The 21,024-nt window shown below is 40.3% G+C and overlaps 1 protein-coding gene across 1 annotated transcript in view; it reads right to left on the bottom strand.

Moving 5' to 3' along the window:
• Positions 1–536: 536 nt before the first annotated feature.
• The window catches only part of LOC137639962 (peptidyl-prolyl cis-trans isomerase FKBP4-like), a 54,371-nt gene continuing 33,883 nt past the window's right edge, over positions 537–21,024 (bottom strand). The window contains exons 7-10 of the mRNA XM_068372281.1: positions 18,944–19,184; positions 16,912–17,081; positions 15,735–15,923; positions 537–3,333 (exon numbers count right to left, since the gene is read on the bottom strand). Coding sequence (XP_068228382.1) covers positions 3,193–3,333; positions 15,735–15,923; positions 16,912–17,081; positions 18,944–19,184 — 741 coding nt within the window. The 3' untranslated portion in view covers positions 537–3,192. The remainder of the gene's footprint in view (positions 3,334–15,734; positions 15,924–16,911; positions 17,082–18,943; positions 19,185–21,024) is intronic.

The raw sequence follows: 21,024 nt of genomic DNA, 5'->3' as shown, positions 1-21,024 counted from the left end.
TCAGTATTGGCTGATTAGGGGTTCAAGGTTTCCTTTATTTTTAATGGAGACTTCGAGATATCTAATAATTTTGTTTTTTCGCAGCCTCTTGGTGGCAACCGTTATTATTGGTGCGCTTCGTTAGGCATTGCTCTTTTTCTGTAGTTTGCATATTTCCACACTCACTGTTTCAGTCTAACTGCATTCGTTGTCTAGTAAACATGCGATCTTATCCTGTGTGCTATACTCATACTGCATGGCTTTTGCCATGGTCCCTAAGACAGCTTCATCATCCTCTTAAGCTAACCCTAAGCAGCAAAAGGGCATGTCCTTGGAGCAGGTCAAGTTACTAAACGACTGCAGGGAATGGATGTCTTATGCTGCCATTGGTTGATTTTTGAGCGTACCGTACACAAGACCAAGGTCATTTTTCGCTACGTTGAGTATAGTAAACTAATTTTTAGCGGATCTTTGCTTTTTGCGGTGATCCCTGTTACCCAACCCACACGCGAATTCTGACTCTGTTAAAAATATTTGAAAGGCAATGAAAGTCTATGTAAGATACAATGTAAAGTTTAAATACAAATACAGTAACAGATTGATGTTATATAGCATACAGTACATATCATCACATCTACAAAATGAGGCAACTTTCATTTTTTAATGGAATTAGAATAATCTGCACATGAAAATATCCATTCATATCAAAGGCTCAAAAAGGCTTTTCACAACACAAAAGTTGCTGATTGTTTCACATAAACAGAAGCTACGAAATTCAAAATGCAGTGCAATAAAACCACTTTCCTATGCAACAATACCTAACCAATAGTTAGTCATTGTCAAAATTCCATAAGGTTTAAAACAGTAAACTGTATAACAAACAGAATATCAAGAGACAGTAGACACTTATGATTCACAAATCTATCATCTACCTCAGGATTACACAAATATTTCATTAAATATATTGTTCGGTAAAACTAATCAGATTTCAATGACTGAATTTCATCAACCATTTCACGGGCTATTAGTTCAAGGTGTTCTTTGGGTCTTGATCTTCAATTATTGTTCAGGCTCATTAAACACAATGGAAACAGTGATATCTGTCCACAGCATAGCACATAACCGAGATACTTAATTAAGATTACTGTACACTTAAAATACTATATGGTCATTGATAACAAACTTCAGTAGTTTATAATAATGGAATCTAATTAGGTTAGACGATTTACATATCTTACAAGCAGTATTTCACTGAAATTACCACTACTGTATGTTATTTGCATGCAATAGAGTAACCACATCGTCAAACCCAAATTCTTACCTCTCACAATAAAGGCATACCGGTTACAATATGCCTTAATGCAGACACCACAACCCTCTCGCGCAATAAGTATTCTCATCTATGCTTAATTAATAGCTCATGGAATTTAATCTCCCAAATATTTACCTTATACTTATTAACTTAAGGCAATATAGCAGCATGAAACAAGTAAATTCACTCTCTCGGACTTGAATTTCCATATCTTTTTGTTATTATTTGCTAGTCTACTGAACTCATGCAGGCTAGAATTTAGTATAAATTGAATGCCATAAAAGAGGGGAACATATCATAGATTAAGACAAGAAAATAATCTTTGTCTTTTAGAAGAGGAAGTGTATCATCAACCAATAACATTTTTGTCAAAATATTTGACATGTGTATATTCTGAACAATACTTTTGAGAATTCTGGTATTTGGTATTCTCAATAAAATTTTCCATTAAATGAAAAATCACATTAAGAGAAGAAACAGTAGTGTTCACTGAGGGTAGAAAAAGCCACAAATAACATCATATGCTATGCACAATTTTATATTTGGATTTGAGAGGTTGATGTTAATCCTAAGCATGTAAAAAGCACAACTATGACCAACAGCCAACTCATAAATACTCTACTTGAAGAATTCAAATCTCCCTATCAATAACTGCCACTACTGCTTAAAAAATCAATTGTAAAAGAATCTGTCACATTTTTTCATATTACTGTAATTTCCTTATGTGGCATATGCAATTGTCAAGATCAGGTTATGTCCACTCGTCACACACACGCACTTATAAAATTAAGTAATGGAATGATTATGACAGCTTAAAAGGTAAAAATAATGAAATACATAAATCAATACATTTTGTACTAGTGTAACCACATTAATGAAGATTTACAAGCTATATTCCAAGTAAAAAATTGCATATTACTACCAATCACAGACAAACAGGAGTAAATTTGTTTTTAACGTAGGGGAAAATAATCACTCATGAGCAGAAGAGGAAAGGGATGGGTAATTGAGATTAGCCATATACACACATGATCAGCGGCCCAACCTAGAACAAGGCAATGGCTGTTAATGACCCAACAGGAAGAGCTATGGTACCCAGAAAGCCGCCGTCCCTAGCTCACAAGGATGGTAAGATTGTACTCGCTAACGTAAACTATCAGGCTGTGAGAGGGGTTCGCACTCTGGACCCACACATTGTGAGTCTCGGATATTTCCACTAGGCGCAAATAAAATTCATCTATCTCTATTGGAATTTTCTGAAATATATTTTAAAGAAAGAATATAAAATGCATCAATCGTGATTTGAAGCTGTTTAAAACGTATTCAGTCAAGAAAATTAGTGACTATGCAGTGGTACAACAAACATGTGGACACAAAGTTAAGTTTAATTCAAGGATGGAAAACCAGGATGGTAAGTACACACGGTTCTTTCAGGAAGTGGAACAAAATAAAAATTTCCCATCTTTTAAAGAGTATGCAGCTGCCTCAATATAATTATAAATCTTAAACCACAAACTGAATCACTTTTCCATCATTAATAAGTGCAGCAGTTAAACTTTAAAATTACTTAAAATTTGAGCAGCAGTTAGATTTCAAAATTACTTAAAACTTGAGTAGGCAATGGTCATTGAAATAAGTTTATTTTGTTCACAAAACATCTTAGCCTGTTTAAATATTACAATTAATAATGATTGACTGTCCCATGACATTCGTTGACATGGGACTAACTCTGATGTGAAAGACAAAACTCCACCACTTAATGTCCTGTTGTAAATCTCACTGGAGTCACTACTTTTTTCTAGATTTTCTTTCAACTCCACAGAAGTCACACGATTCCTATTTAACGTTAAATTCTTGTGCTGAAACTGTTTTCATGTCATGGGAAGCACAACAAACTAACATTAAAGCATCTCAATATTTTCTATGTCCAAATCTTTAGCGAGATCAAACTTTCCTTGGTCACTCTTTTCCTCTGCATTTCCCCATTCACCTAAATCCCCACCCATAACATCCTTCTTTCTCCTAGCTTCCGCTTCCTCTCTCTGAAAATAAAACAATAGCTATAATCAATGTAAACTCTTGAAAATTGCAATAGAAGGAAGTAAAACCATTAATCGCAATTAATGCAAATGCAGTTACTTACACCTTAAGAGAAAAATTTAAAATACAGTAATCTTACATACCATGCAGTTGAGAAATAATTATAAAAAATCTATTATATAACTTTAAATTACACAATTTGTATCTGCCTGGTATAACTGCGAAAAAATTCGCATAAAAAGTAATCTTAACATCTCAAAATATTGACACTACAGGTACTAAAAATCAATGATAATTGTCAGCATCAAAGATCAAAGTTATTTTCGGTGAGTGTTGGTACAGTATGAGACAGTGTTAGAGGGATAGATGTGCCTCAGACTTATTCCCCCCCTTTGACAACACAACTAAAGAATTACGGGGTATGTTTATTACCTTGTCTGCTCTCTTAAACGTGTCAGTGATGGTACTATTTCCAACCTTAGTTTATGGTAGATTCCAAAATAAGGCTTTTATCAAATGAAAAGTTCTACAGTAGCTGATGTTGAACTTTTTCTTATGCTCCATTTCAATCAGAAATAGTCGCTCCTTGAGGTAAATAGATTCGTACAGGACGTTACTTATCCATTTGAGTTCCTTAAAGGTTTCTACTAATTAAATTTAAAGTCAGCATATTTACAGAGTACAAATTGAGGCATTCTATTCTCCTTTGGTAAAAAATATGTCAGAATGATGGTATTAGTTTGGTTATATTTGTCTGTACTGCTTCTAAAACTTCTATACTTTTCCTTCGTGATGGTGCTACGGACAGCATGCTATATGTGGGGTTGGATTCTTGCATATTTCAACATCAGTCTTGCCTAATTTATCCAACTATTATATTGACATTCAATATATCACAGCATTTTCTGGACTTTCCTTTCAACATTTTTAAAATGGTTAAAAGGATGGGTCACTAATGAAAAAGAAGCCTAGATATTCCTTTTAAAATCAACCCTCTTATCATCTTCCTTCATGGATCATAATTAATATGACATTTTACTGTCTTTTCGCCTATTTTTCCAGGTCTATTTGTAATTCCTCTCAGACTCATCCACGATAATAGTTTGTCCACTACTTGATACAGGGATGAAGATCTTTTATTCCCTTTGTTTTCAACATAAGATAGTGTCATCACATTTTGCAAAAACTAGTAGTTCATGATCTTGAATATTGTTGGTAACTCTACACTAGGCAATTGATGTGTAGCTTTGTCTCCTGTGGGCTCCATTTCCCTGAGAGATATAAATGATCACGAGTTGCTCCCCACCCTTACTGTGACACATCTGTGAACAAAGATAGGTCTGGGATTTTCAACTCCTAAGAGACTCCTTGTGACAAGCGACTGCAATCGTACCACTAATTCAGTAGAAGTTGATTTATCACTAGTGGCATAGATACAATGCCTAGTACAGTCATCTTACTCCAATGTGACTAAGATGAAATTGAAAAACCCAAAGGAATTGATTCTCTTCTCTGACAGAAAAACTTGAAAGGAAATGCTGCTACTATCATTCCTAAATATAAATTCTTCCGAGTTAGATCCAGGAGGGACTTCTAATGTGGACAGTAGATTGGCCAAGGCGCCAGCCACCTGCTGAGATACTACTGCTAGAGTGTTATGGGGTCCTTTGACTGGTCAGACAGTACTACATTGGATCCTTCTCCCTAGTTACGGTTAATTTTCCCTTTGTCTACACATACACCGAATAGTCTGGCCTATTATTTTCATGTTCTCCTCTGTCCTCAAACACCTGACAACACTGAGATTACCAAACAATTCTTCTTCATCCAAGGGGTTAACTACTGCACTGTAATTGTTTAGTGGCCGCTTTCCTTTGGTAAGGGTATAGGAGACACTTTAGCTATGGTAAGCAACTCTTCTAGAAGAAGGACAATTCAATTTAAAATCAAACCATTATTCTCTAGTTTTGGGTAGTGCCATAGCCTCTGTACCATGGCTTTCCACTGTCCTAGGTTAGAGTTCTCTTGCTTGAGGGTACACTTGGGCATACTATTCTATCTTATTTATCTTCCCCTGGTTTTGTTAAAGTTTTGTAGTTTAAATAGGAAATATTCATATTAAATGTTGTTACTGCTCTTAAAATATTTTAATTTTCCTTGTTTCCTTTCCTTACTAGGCTATTTTCCTTGTTGGAGCCCCTGGGCTTATAGTATCCTGCTTTTCCAACTAGGGTTGTAACTTAGCGAGTAATAATAATAATTGACTATGAACACCCCCCCCACCATGACACAACAACCCAAGTAATTAAACTGGCTGAACTCAATCTTCTTCAATGAATCGATTAAAATTAGATAATTGTCCATGTACAAAAGAAATCTTAGTCTCAGTAACATTAACTATTTCCAGATGGGGGCCATCATTCTGATGAACACCTGTGGGGCCATCCAGAGCGAAAAAAATAGGCACTTTGATCCTTAACAAAGCGAAGGTATTTCCTTGAATTCAGATAAATCTGATTAGGAAAATATGCATCTGAGAGGTCTACTGATAACATCCAGTCTTTTTTGCTTTATCGCTCCTACAGTAGACTGTTGAGGGTGTTTCCTTCAAGAACTTTGTAAGCAGTTTACTAGCCAAGTGCTGAGATACCTGGAACTGGTCTCCAAACTCTCGAGCTTTTGGAAACCTGCTGCAGAACCCCGGGGAAGGGATTATGGTCTCATCTATCACATGCTTCTCTGGAAGTTTCACAATTTCCAGTTGCAATAACTGAGCCTTCGCTGTACTGGTAAGATAATTTGGGCACAGAACTGGTTTCTAGGATAAAGGAAGCTTGGAAGTTATTGGAATTCAGTGTAACCTCCTTTGCCCACAGCCAACAGCCTTGGGTCAGGTTATAGTCTTTCTCCTACAGGAATTCAGTCAAACTGTTCAACGATAAGGTTTTTGAATTCAGGTGACAATCATTCTGGAATGTCTTATGTCACAGGGAATCGTGTTATCTCTTGAACAAAGAGGCCTCCTTGTTGGCCCGTCTAAGCTTGAGAAACCTTATCCATAACTAGAAGGTTGAGTATTTCCAGAAGCAGACCTCAGGGTATTGGTTTGAGTTTGGCTCTTTACTTGAGCAACTACTCTATCTACGTTAATTTCATCTAACAGGTCTCATTATAGGAATAGAAATTAATTTTTGTTTTTGTGCTTCTGATACTGAACCTACTACTGTATAAATGTACACATCCGATATCTTCTCTTGATAACAAATACTGTACGCACAAAAGTCTGTTAATGCTTTGGAGGTCCCATCTGACAGTTTTATTAACCCTTTTACCCCCAAAGGACGTACTGGTACGTTTCACAAAAGCCATCTCTTTACCCCCATGGACGTACTGGTACGTCTTTGCAAAAAAAATGCTATAAATTTTTTTTTTTTCATATTTTTGAGAATTTTTTGAGAAAATTCAGGCATTTTCCAAGAGAATGAGACCAACCTGACCTCTCTATGACGAAAAATGGAGTTTTTATGATAAAACAAAGTTTTATGAATACTTACCTGGCAGTTATATATATATAGCTGAGTCTCCGACTGCGGCAGAATTTAATCGAAAATCGCAGCAACCGCCTTGTGGTGGTTGTGTGGTTAGATGATTAACAACCCTTACAGGGTGGTACTTGGAATCATTCCCGTTTTCTGTTCCTCAGATTATCTTTGCCCGACCTGTCTCCTGAGGGGAGGTGGGTGGGCTTTAAAATATATATATAACTGCCAGGTAAGTATTCATAAAACTTTGTTTTATCATAAAAACTCCATTTTTATGAATAGAACTTACCTGGCAGTTATATATATATATAGCTGATTCAAACATTTGGAGGAGGGAAACAGACAGAAAAACATAGTTGGGGAAACAACAAAAGAGTTGTAGGAGAACAAACACCTTGATTCCTTACCTGCTAAGGTAGCTGACTTCAAAGGTAACTGCCTCTAGAGTCGCTTTCCCTTAGGAGTGTTCAGCCAGGAGTAGACCTGCTACGCTGCAAACAACTCAATCGAGTCTGTCAAAGGGGTAGGACCAACAACTTGACTAGACTTCAGAAAACTACCTTCCCATATAAAAAACCTGCAACCTTACTAAAGCTAACCATCTAACCTTGCAGAAATAGATATAAACTATCTATCTGGACTGAGGGAACCGTACCACAGGACGAGGACCTCAGACAACCATAAAAAACACAAACCCATATACAAGTACATAAACTAAGGTTGAGTGGGGGTAGTAACTCCTTTGCCTAATACAGAAGCCGCAGCTACATATGGGCCCAAGGTATAACACTTGTCATAGTCCACTCTTACCTCTCTGAGGTAATGAGAAGCGAAGACAGAGTTGCTCCTCCAGAACGTTGCGTCCATGATCTGCTTAACCGACATATTTTTCCGGTATGCCAGCGAAGCAGCAATGGCCCTTACTTCGTGAGCCCGTACTTTTAACAGGGCGAAGTTTTCTTCCTCACAAAAGAGGTGGGCTTCCCTAATAGTTTCCCTCGGGAAAAAGGACAAAGCGTTCTTTGACAGGGGTTTTTGAGGATCCTTCACTGAACACCATAAGGAGTTGGAAGCACCCCTCACGCTCTTAGTGTGGGCCAAATAAGCCTTGAGAGCCCTACCCGGGCAGAGGAGGCTTTCCTGTTCCTGACCTACTAGATTCGTGAGGTTAGGGACTTCAAAAGTCCTAGGCCAGGGTTTCGAAGGGTTCTCATTCTTGGCGAGAAAGTCGAACCTCAAGGAACAAACCGCTCCATTTAGGGTGAAGCCTACACGCTTCTCGATTGCCTGGACCTCGCTGATCCTCCTGGCAGTCGCTAGAGACAAAAGGAAGAGGGTTTTCTTAGTCACATCTCGCAGAGAAGCTTGCGAGATAGGCTCAAACTTCCTGGAGCACAAAAACTTAAGCACCACATCCAGGTTCCAAGAAGGGGGTCTTAAGTGCACCTGCTTCGTTGTCTCAAAAGACCTAATGAGGTCCTGCAAGTCCTTATTCTGAGATAACTCTACGCCTCTATGCCTAAAGACGGTTGAGAGCATGCTCCTGTATCCTTTAATGGTAGATACAGCCAGCTTAGCATCCTGCCTGAGGTACAAAAGAAAGTCTGCAATCTGGCTTAGAGAGGTAGAGGACGAGGAAACCTTGCGCCTCCTGCACCAAGCTCTAAAGGTCTCCCACTTTGACTGGTAGACTCTTTGTGAAGAGATCCTCCTTGCCCTGGCAATAGCTTTCGCCGCTTGTGCCGAAAAGCCTAGAGATCTAACGAGCTTCTCGACAGTCTGAAGGCAGTCAGATTGAGAGCGAGGGGGTTTTGGTGAAATCTCTCGAAGTGGGGTTGTCTGAGAAGATCTGGACTTGCCGGGAGTCTTCTTGGAAAGTCCATCAGCAACCCTACCACTTCGGTGAACCATTCCCTCGCAGGCCAGAATGGAGCCACTAGGATCATTCGTCCCGAATCAAGGAGAGCGAACTTCCTGACAACCAGATTGATGATCTTGATCTTCCATCAAGAAGGCGTCCACTGCAACAGCTTCCTCGTCCGGGACTAGGGAGCAGTAGTTGGGGATCCTCTTGTTTAGACCGGAGGCGAAAAGGTCTATTACTGGTCTGCCCCACAACTTCCAGAGGCTCTGACAGACATGCGGGTTGAGAGTCCACTCTGTAGGAAGGACCTGTCCCCTCCTGCTGAGCATGTCTGCCCTGATGTTTCTCTGCCCTTGAACAAACCTTGTCAACAGCTGGGTCTCGTTCTCGTTCGCCCAGAGGAGAAGCTCTCTCGCAGTTGAGAACAGAGAGAGGGAGTGAGTTCCCCCTTGCTTCCTTATGTACGCGAGAGCTGTGGTGTTGTCGGAATTGATCTCCACAGTCTTCCCCGACACCGAGGTTTTGAAGGCCTTGAGCCCTAACAAAATGGCCATCAATTCCTTCCTGTTGATATGCCAACTGACCTGACTCCCTTCCCAAATACCTGAGACCTCTTTGTTCCCTAGTGTTGCTCCCCAGCCTGACTCGGACGCGTCTGAGAATAACACTAGGTCGGGGTTCTTCTTGAACAAGGAGATCCCTTTTCCCAACAGAGCTGGGTCCAGCCACCACATTAAAAGATCCTTGATCTCTGTCGGAATGGGAAAAGAAAAGGTGTCCTCCTGGATCTTTCTGTTCCAAACCTTTGCGAGGAAGTGTTGCAGAGGCCTTAGGTGCAGTCTCCCCAAAGGGACAAACTGCTCCAGGGAGGATAGAGTTCCCAGCAGACTCATCCACTCCTTCGCTGAGCATTCCTGCTTCCTCAAAAAGTCTTTGACTTTGTCCAGGCACCTGGTCTGCCTCTCCTGGGAGGGAGAAGCCTGAAAAAGAACTGAATTCAGAACTATCCCCAAATAGAGAATAGTCTGATTCGGCTCGGTCTGAGACTTCCCCTAGTTGACGATGAGTCCCAGGTCCTGAGTGATCGTATAAGTTTTCATTAGGTCCTCCAGACATTTCTCTTTCGACTGTGACCGGATCAGCCAGTCGTCTAGATAGAAGGAGACCCTTATCCCCTCCGGGTGCAACCAGCCTGCCACATTCGCCATTAGTCTGGTGAAAACTTGGGGAACTGTGCTGAGACCGAAGCAAAGTGCCCTGAACTGGAAGTACTTGCCCTGGAACACAAACCTCAGATATCTCCTCGAAGACGGATGAATGGGGACGTGAAAATAAGCGTCCTGCAGGTCGAGAGAAACCATCCAGTCTCCTGGACGAACTGCAGCCAGCACTGACTGAGTCGTCTCCATGGAGAACTTTGTTTTCTCCACGAAGGCGTTCAGAGAGCTGACATCTAGGACTGGTCTCCATCCACCCGAGTTCTTGGGAACCAGAAACAGGCGATTGTAAAAGCCTGGGGAGGTGAGTCTTGAACTGGCTCTATTGCTCCCTTGACCAACATCTGGTCGACTAGCTCCAGAAGAGCCTCTCGTTTCCCCGCGTCGGTGTACTGAGCCACTAAGGCTAGGGGAGAGTCTGAGAGAGGTGGTTTCTTTAAAAAGGGGATCTTGTAACCTTCCTTGACGACTGAGAGGGACCAGGTGTCCGCCCCTCTCCTTTTCCAAGACTGCCAAAAACGAGACAGTCTTGCCCCTACTGGTGTCTGGAGGACTTCCATCTCATTTTTTGGACCGGGGCCTAAACGCACCCCTGCTGGTCCTTGGCCCTGACTCTTGTCTTCTCCCCCTAAAATCCGCTCTCGAGGAGATCCTGCCCCGAAAGGACTGTTGAACTTCTTCTCCTCCTTCTTCAGAGGAGCAGGAGCAACAGGTAAGGTCTTTCTAGCCGACCGAGACAAAAGGTCCTGCGTAGCCTTCTGAGCCAGAGAAAGGGAGATATCTCTGACCAGAGCTTCAGGAAAAAGAAGACGTGAAAAAGGGGCGTAAAGTAGCTCCGACTTCTGGGCAACAGTCACAGATCTAGAGGTGAAGGAGCACAAAAGGGCCCTCTTCTTTAAGACCCCTGCTGAGAAAAGGGAAGCCAATTCATTAGCTCCATCCCTTAGAGCTTTGTCCATGCAGGACATGATACTCGTCAGGTCCTTCGTGTCCTCCAGGAGTTCAGACTTCTTGGCCAGAGTCCCGAGAGACCAGTCCAGGAAGCTGAAAACCTCGAAAACCTGAAAATTCCCTTGACGAGGTGATCAAGCTCCGACATGGACCACATCACCTTGGCAGAGTTTAAAGCATGCCTTCTTGCCGAGTCCACAAGAGCCGAGAAGTCACCTTGGGAGGAGGAAGGCACTCCTAACCCCAAAGGTTCCCCTGTCTCATACCACATACCGGCCTTGGAAGCGAGCCGAGACGGTGGAAAAGAAAAGGTGGTCTTGACAGCTTGTCTCCGTTCCTTCATCCAATCATCCACTTTAGCGAGAGCTTTCCTGGCCGAAATTGAAAGTTTCATTTTGATGAAGGCCGAAGACTTAGTAGCTTTCTTCCTGGTAAATTGAGACTGAGGAGAACGAGGGGCCGAAGGTTGAAATTCCTCCCCATAAAGTTCCAAAAGAGAGCGAGAAAGAACCTTGTAATCGCTAGAAGAGTCGGCAGGTTTTTCTTCCTCTTCCGAAATATCTTCGAGGTCCTGCTCAAGGATAACATCCCGAAGAGTTGGGCTGCCAGCAGTCTGGCAGCGAGAGCTGTTTGAATCCTGGCGCCGAGCGCCGCTAACATCCAGTCGGCGAGAAGCGGTATCGTCACGATGACGAGAAGCGGTATCGTCACGATGACGAGAAGCGGTATCGTCACGATGACGAGAGGCAGTATCGTCACGATGACGAGAAACGGAAGCGTCCTGAAGATGCAGGCTGCCGTCGCCTTGAAAATGCAGACTGCATTCATCCTGTTTCCTAAGAAACGAGGCAGTAACGTCCAGGCGTTTCGAAAGGGAAACGGAATCGTCACGGCGCCGAGAACGAGAGGCAGTATCGTCCTGGCGCCAGGAGAGGGGGGAAGGAAATTCCTGGCAGCATGCCGATGAAGAGGGTGTACGTTGCCGTACGGCCGACGAAGTGCGCAGAGGTTTCTTGGGAGAGATACTAAAATATCTCTTAGAAGAAGATCTCTTAACAGGCAAAGAGACGTCCTTACGTCTGACGGACTGAGAAGGGTGGCTGAAAGCTTTAACTAACGATGAAAGTTGTTCCTGCATAACAACCATGAAAGCTTTAGCAACCTCCGCTGGCTCTCGCGGTGCCGAAGACGGCAGTTGTCGTACGGCTTGACTGGGAGCGCTGGCAGAAGAAGCAGGATTAACTGGGCTAAGGACTCTCTGTTTCGCCCTTTTAACAGGAACATCGAAATCGTCTTCCGAAGGATCAGGGTCTCTGCTACTCGAACCGGGAGGGAGAGCGAGACTGCACGTCCCGGTTCCACCCTCTCTTCATTGGTCTTGATTCGTAACGCCAATTACGTCTGGGAGAACGATCAGGCGAAGACACAAACGTATCCGACACGCCTTTCCTACGGCGGTCAAGAGCAGCCTGGGAGATCGCAACAGGACTGTCTGAGGCGACGACTGACCGAGGATAAGCCCCTCTCACCCCCTTTCGGCTTTCGACGTACCTTCTCCCTTGGTCCTGGGAGCTTGGTAGAGGTCTAGACCTAGGGGCATGACAGATTCGATCAGTCGCCACCTCCACTGCACTTTCACAAGCACTAATTTCACCTACACCCTTACCTTTAAAGGCCTCCAACTGTGCTTTAATGGCCTCCAATTCAGCAGCTAATTTAGCATACCCAGGGTCATCCGTAGGCACAGGTCCTGTAGAAGGGGCAGGAGTCACTACATTTGGGGAAGGAATACCTTCCAAAGGGGTTACAAGCAAAGGGTCAATAGATAAATCTAAGCTAGGCTCACTAGCAGACTTTGACTTTGATTTAGCTCTTCTAACTCTATCAATCTCAAGTTTGCGCACATAGCGCTTCATAGCTAACCAATCATCATCACTTAAAACCTCGCATTCCTTGCACTTATTATCTAAAGCACATTCAAACCCCCTGCAACCCATACAGATAGTGTGAGGGTCAACCGAAACCTTCGGCAACCTCACCTTGCAAATATCATTCGCACAAACACGATAATGAATTTTCTCACTCATGATAATAAAGGAAAAAAGACAAAAAAACAAAAACAACACGATTGCCAAATCCCAACACAGTGTACTTCACCAAAAACGAAGTCCAAAAAGGCGATGAAGGGAAAGCGATCCGAAAAACTCTGAAAGGCGGACCAACGATGTTGTCGATCCGGCCGGCAGAGATAATCTGAGGAACAGAAAACGGGAATGATTCCAAGTACCACCCTGTAAGGGTTGTTAACCATCTAACCACACAACCACCACAAGGCGGTTGCCGCGATTTTCGATTAACTTCTGCCGCAGTCGGAGACTCAGCTATATATATATAACTGCCAGGTAAGTTCTATTCATAAAATTAAGGCTTTTAGAGCAATTTAAAAAAATATAGGCTACTACAAAATGTGCTGGGAAAAAAATAACCCCCTGGGGGTTAAGGGTTGGAAATTTCCAAATAGCCTGGGGGTAAAAGGGTTAAAGCAAGTCACCTAATCTAAAATTAAATCCAAATCCTGACGTCTTGCCAAGGCACCAGCTACCCGCTGAGATACTACCGCTAGAGTTATTGGGTCCTTTGACTAGCCAGACAGTACAACATTGGATCCCTTTCTCTGGTTAGGGCCCATCTTACCTCTGCCTACACATACACCGAAGTCAGGTCTATTCTTTCCACATTCTCATGTCTTCATACACCTGACAACACTGAGATTATTAAACAAAATTTTTTTGCTTATGGGGTTGACTACTGCACTGTAATTGTTCAGTGGCTACTTTTCTCTTGGCAAGGGTAGAAACAACTCTATAGCTATGGTAAGCAACTCTTCTAGAAGGACACTCCAAAATCAAACCATTGTTCTCTAGTCTTGGGTAGTGCTTTAGCCTGTGTACCAGTCTTCCACTGTCTTGGGGTAGAGTTCTCTTGCCTGAGGGTACACTATCTTATTTCTCTTCCTCTTTGTTTTTGTGGTTATTATAATTTATATATGATAGATCCAATTAAATATTATTACTTCTCTTAAAATATTTTGATTGTTTATTACTTCTCTTGTAGTTAATATACTTCCTTGTGTCCTTTCCTCACTGAGCTATTTTTTCTCTGTTGGAGTCCTTGGGTTTATGGCATCCCGCTTTTCCCACTAGGGTTGTAGCTTAGTTAATAATAATAATCTGGTGTTCCTCAGGGTAGTGTTCTGGGACCATTACATTTCATACTATTTACACGATATGTAGTTTGGCCTGGAAAACAAGCTCATTGCATATGCAAATGATACTACTGTACTCTCTTTGCATTAATGCCATTTCCTGAATGTAAATCTGGAGTTGCTGAATCCCTTAATAAAGATCCATCTAAAATTAATGCAAACACAACTGAAAAAGAAAGATATAAAGTTAGATATACCAATTAAACTCAACATGGAAGAGCGATGCATGTTCACTCTCTCCGACAGCCAAGTCAAAAGTGGTGGCAGTCGAGTGTGAGTGTGCAGGCTGAGTAGGTTTCTCTCCTGCTAACTGGGGGGATTGAGTGCCACCTCATTGTTTTTTATGGCTGTGAACACCCAGCTACGCCAAGTCAATCCTTGTTAAAAACAAAGGTTTGTGTTTGTCGCAACAAATTGTAATTTAAGATTTAAGACCATCAATCTCATGTTGTCCTTGACACGAAATAAAAAAGGGATCTTTCTTTTTTATAAAGAGAACATATTCACTGAAATTTAGCACCCAAAGAAATATTAACCCTTTTACCCCCAAAAGACTGGTACGTTTCACAAAAGCCATCCCTTAACCCCCATGGACGTACCGGTACGTCCTTGCAAAAAATGCTATAAATTTTTTTTTTTTCATATTTTTGATAATTTTTTGAGAAAATTCAGGCATTTTCCAAGAGAATGAGACCAACCTGACCTCTCTATGACAAAAATTAAGGCTGTTAGAGCAATTTAAAAAAAAAAAAAAACTGCAAAATGTGCTGGGAAAAAAACAACCCCTTGGGGGTTAAGGGTTGGAAATTTCCAAATAGCCTGGGGGTAAAAGGGGTAAAACCAGTTGAAGCATAATTCCATGCGTTTGAGCAATCTAACAAAAATAATCACTACAAAACTCACAACGAAGAATCCAAAGATCAAATTGAATAGCGTGTCCTACCAAAGGGTGCCAACCAAAATTACGAAGCCTACCCAGGCCAGTGTTGCCAGGTACGGGAATTTATTCCTAGATTTGGGGATTTTGGGTGACTGATGGGGATAATCTGTACAAAGTTCTATGAAGAAACAAAGATGAGCGAGCCTTTATATTATTGGAATTTGTTTGTTTGTACTTATATGAAGTATATTGAGTAATTTCTATATTAATAAAGCCTACGTGATCAAGACAGAAGAGAATATATATGTGGAAATTGGGATTTTTTAGGCTGTTTTGGGGATATTTAGGTTGTTTTGGGGATTTTTATACTAACCAAACTGGCAACACTGACCCAGGCCCAAAGAGTGCACAACCATAACATACTAGGTGGGAAGGCAATTAGAGAGTGCGGGGAAGGGGGAATATTTTAATTTTTTAATGATAAGGCTTAGAAAATAGAGAGCTATGTCAAGGAAGTTAGGTGAACCACGGGTAAGAATCATTGAAATAATTATATTTTCATGGAGGCTGAATAAATTTTTTAAAAGAATGATTGGCATGCCTTAGACAAATTAACACGTAAGTCCTACAATGTTTGTAAAATGTAATGAATTTATCTTGTATACTTTCAATGCCTATACTCACTGCTCTATCTTGTTGGGCAAATTTGTCAAACATTCCTCCATACAGCTGCTTTTCCTTTAACTTATCAGCTTTGATTCTAGCGGCACATATCTGTAACTGCTGCTTAGCAGCTTTGTTCGTTTCTTCCAAATCCAGGCAAGCCTGAAAGTCCCTCTGGGCCTGCACAGCATCTCCCATGTTCAAGTTAGCCTGAAAGAGAGATTAATGAATCATTTCCTATAAGCCCAAGAAACAATTATGGTTGCCAACATTGATGAAATAGAGAAATACTTAAAATAATAAATCTATATTCATCATCATCATCTCCTACACTTATTGACACAAGAAGCCTCAGTTAGACTTCTGCATTCATCATCTGCTTCACGCTTCATCGTTCTCAGCCATGTGGGCCTGGGTCTTCCAACTCTTCTCGTACCTGGTAGAGCCCAGTTAAATGTTTGGTGAACTAATCTCTCCTGAGGAGTGCGAAGAGCATGCCCAAATCATCACCATCTACCCCTCACTATGATCTCATCCACATTTGGCACCTGAATAAACGCTCCTAGTTTAATTTCTAATTTATATTACTATACAAAAATTTAGATATGCATGAATGTCTAATGCCATTTAAAGAAAATCTGATAAAAATGTACCGAGACACAATTTAAATAAGAGAAACCTGATAAACTATATAACCAAAATATTATTTCAATAAAAAAATGTATTTATATACTAATCTAATGTTTATATTGCTTCTTTCGGTTTAATCCAAGAATGCCAGCGAGTCATTACTTGTAAGCACTAATTCTGATCTTCCTCCCCAGTTGCAAACCCTAACCTGACTTTATAAGTTTGGTATAGTGGTATTAAGTATTCCATTCAGTAGGGGTTCTGAATATTTTGCTAGTGTATATTCCAGCTGCTATCTATACATAATAAAATGCTTCTAAAAGAATTTAATTAATTGATTTAATTTTTTTTTTCCTATTCCTTTAAAATCTATTTACCTAAGGGACCTACTGTAATTCAATTGTGAAAAATTCAAGGCCATTCTGAGGTGGTTACCAATTCTTAAACATCAAGTAGACTTCCATGAACTAGACATGGGCATGAGTCATGAGAAAATCAATATCTTCATGAAAATATACTAAGCTACAACCTATACAGCTTGGCATCTAAGCTATACAAAAACTCTTACCTGACCCCTTCTGAAGAGTGCTTTGACACTGGAAGCGTCCAAATCAAGCGCCTTCGACGCATGCTCCCTCGCGTGGGAGTTGTCCTTCAATTTGAGGTACGTCATTGCTAGATTTAAATGTCCAGCTAATAGAACCGAATGGCTTTCAGCTTTCTTTTCGTCATCTAAGCCTGCAAACAAAACAAATATGTGAAAATCTAGTTTATAATAATACATGAATACAAAATAATTCTACTCCCCTACCAACCTTTATTGTTTATTTGCTCTATGCTCCGAGGCAAGGTATAATGTTTACCACAATCAGAAAAATTGTTAGAGATATGGAACAGCATCTTGAATCCTTCTTTGACTAGAGTCTATTTATTCATTGTCAAGTAATGTTATTGCTCCACCAAGCTAAAATAGGCGAAACAAATAGGATGTGCCAAGAAGAGGGAACTCTCTCATAAAATGTTGCAAGACTATGCGACTTAGTATGAGCAAGAGTGTTAAATATCTTCTTCAGACTCGTCGTCGTCGGCTTAAGACTAGACATACAGTATACCAAGTGATCAAGGGATACCACAACGATGTGTACTTCCATTGAATTTTTTTTTTATATTTTCAACACTTTTTTTATATTAAAGTGTTAATTTCTTCTGCAAAAGATTTTCTGATAATTGAGCTAAACGCTTGCTATTAAATTAATGTTCGATTAAAATCTTTTGAAAATGTTATATCTTGAATCAGTTAATATAGTAATAAAAAAAAATTCAAAGGTTGACAAATATTATCCTCCCGGCATACGAATATTCTAGAAGTTTGGCAAGTAAACTTAACATTTGTACAATGACTTCACATTAAACTTATAAATGAAAGGGTCTAGAAGTTTATACAACAACTGTAAACACACATGTTCAAGTGTTATGAAGTATAAAGGTATGCACAGAATAAAATTAAAATATGCACTGTAGGCTGCTGTTAAGTCATGTTTCAAGTAAAGGGAGTGCTGGCCCAAATGCTAATAGTTGTCACCCATTCTTCCCCATTCTATTTCATTTGCATTTCTGTTACTCAGTGATTTTAACTATTTAATTCAGTCTAGCTTATTTCTTATAAAGTACTATAATTCCTTGCCATATCGCGGTACAACTATTGCTACATCAGTACACAGCGGATTTATAAATACACCATAATGTATGTAAATCTATATCGCAGCTTTCTGAGGGCAGGTAAATTTTATATCTTAATTATTTTTTATTATGAGGTAATTTTTGGGCCAAAAATTTATATTATACAGTAAATTACAGTAAAACCATACATACACTTGCAATCTCGCATATTGTGCAAGCCCCAAATTTTCACCAATACAAAATTATTTTATCCTGTAGCTTGTGTATCATAAGAGTTCCTTTTTTGAGACCAAATTACAAACTAACCTCTTTATCCTTACTTCAAAAAGAATGGATTTTAAAAGTTAATAACGAATAGGACTATAGTATAAACAACTGAACAAAAATCAGCTGTTTTGTTATGAACAACTGATTTGAATCACAACAGTTGTTTAGCTTACATTTCAACTATCGTACAACAGTACTGCATATTATTACTGTACTTGTTACAAATGATGTTCAAGTACAAAATGACTGATATATTTACAGTATAATCAATCATAGTAAGGGGAAAAACTATATAATTATCTAGCATTGCCAACAGGATGAAATACCTCTAAACTTTGATATGCCATTAAAATCAACAGTAAATGAAATATGATATTTTTTTTTTTATGAAAAACTGCATGATTTTATTGTATACGGTAAAATAGTTCAAGTAATAAGTGAAAAATATGCACAAAAGATTTTTTCTTGATTAAAAATATCTCTCATTAGGTTTCAATTTATTTTTTACTTTGAATATAAAGAAAATTTAAATCTTATTCAAGGGATGCGAGTCTAACGCCTATCAATTGTTACACGAAATCAACAGTCACACACAATCTGTATTTTATCTTAAGCTAAAAGTTAGATATTGAAAAAGACTACAGTAAACTTACCAGAATCATACTGAAGTAAATCAATTATTTTCTTATACTGTTTCACGGCTAATCTAAATTTGTCTTGTTTAAAGAATAATGTGCCTCTGTCTTTGCAAACTTTTGCTTGTTCAATTTTTTCTTCCTGATCCATCTCCCAGGATTCTTTGGCTTTCTCAAAGCTTCGCAATTCAACTTCATACTCCAAGGAAGCACCAGGAGGAACATTTAAGGAAGGGTTCCCTGCAGATCCAAACGCATACTGTCGAAGGAAAGTAAAAAAAATCTCAAATTTTTAAAGTATTTTGTATTTTTCAATAAGAACCATACAAACCTGAGACATTTAATAGGAGTACAACTTCGGCAATGCTGTAATAGCTGTTTAAACTTTTAAAGAGGTAGTAGTAGTAGCTAGCAGGTGGCAGGCAGGTACCCCTGCCCACCTGAAAGGAAGTGTAACCCTCATTTTGATCTTAATCGAAGACTTGCAGGATGGTTAAGGCAGGCAGTGTAACTGCATAAAAGACAAACTTTTGAGCTTTAATATCCTTAGGAGGGAGGAAGTCCCTAAAACCAATCTGGTTGTTTTACTAACCTGGGAAATGTCAATGCACTTTAGTCTTGGAGAAGAGCAAATATGATGACTTCCGTCAACCACCTAACAACCTGAGCATGATGTTGTAGTAGGCAGGCGTGGATGAACTTATACCAGTAAGGTTATGGTGTCTGATATGTGAGTTTATCATGAGAAATGCGTGACATATTTCATCCATACAACTTTCCGTCTTCTGGGAGGATGGGGGAGGTACCCCAATACAAACCACGACTGTGTAGAAAAATTACTTCCCTGCATCTAGCATCTGATCCAGCATATAGCGGAGCAACTGCTTCACCCTACAGAGGGCAAAAATAAAGAGGAGAACGACCAGAAATTCTACCTCTCCTGGACTTATCTCGCAACAGGTGTATGAGAAAAGATACTACTTGTCCTGTGAGGAAGCTACTTATTGAGTGCTACTGCAGGACCGAGGATAAGGTTATCCAGGGACTTGTGAGTAGTGGGCAGCGAAAGTTGTCTATCTCACGAGGCTACTACCTTCAGGACTAATACCACAAACAGATTCTTGCTGGAGGTTAGGGTAGATCTGATATCCCTGACTTCATCCGGTTGAACCAAGTAGGAACTTCTGGAATCTCATTGGATGAAAAAGACTGACGGTGCACGAGTCAGAAGAAGCAATGTTCTTAGATATCTTCATCTATTCCCTTTCAACAATTGAGAACTCTCTTATATGGCATCCGGGAATCATTCGGGGGTTGGTCTGGCAGGAAAGTTTGAGTAAAGAACTCAGGTTTGTATAGTTAGGAATATACAAATTACTTTAAAAATTTGTGATTTTTTCCTACACGAATACAAACCATTGCCCTTTACTATAGGAAGTTCCTGGCTAGAAACTTTACCGGGGAACTCAAGACTCGTGCATCAGAGATGCTTCAGAAATAAAGTCTCTTATACTTTGTGAGGCAGAAAACTTGCGGGTGTCATGGCCCGTGCCTTGCCAGGTTATAGTTGAGTAAGAAACCCCGGTGGTATAACTGGGTAAATGAAGAAAAATGAGTTTGTCAAAAATATTCCTGAAGACCGAATTATGGATTATTGGGGTGTGGGGGAAAAGACACCCGTGTGTTTACACAAGAGATAGATTAAAGCTGATCTTAACTAACTTCAAATCAAGTCCAGCTGGTGAAGTATTTGAGGCTTTGCCGCCAAGAGAGGGGAAGACGGAAAGATACTTGAAGGCCTGCCATTCTTCACTCTCATCCCAGATTTACTCGTAACCTTAGCCCTCAATCTGCAGTTAATGGTTCTACAAGTGGAGCCGAGGTAGCTAAATAACCTGCTGTGCAGCTACTGCAGGCCATAGGGAGAACATATCCATGGACCTGTGTCACATTCTGCACATAATGGGTGGTGAAGGTCGTCCGACGTTTCAAGAATCTGCCTAGAGAATCTGCAACACAGAGAAGTTTCTTCTGAAAGCTAGGAAGGTGCTCACACCTCTGACATCATGGGCTTTTACTGTACTTCAACCTCTTCGAGG

This window comes from Palaemon carinicauda, chromosome 4 (genome assembly GCF_036898095.1).
Source record: "Palaemon carinicauda isolate YSFRI2023 chromosome 4, ASM3689809v2, whole genome shotgun sequence".
NCBI classification, from domain to species: Eukaryota; Metazoa; Arthropoda; class Malacostraca; order Decapoda; family Palaemonidae; genus Palaemon; species Palaemon carinicauda.
This window is presented reverse-complemented; position numbering and strand designations above follow the sequence as displayed.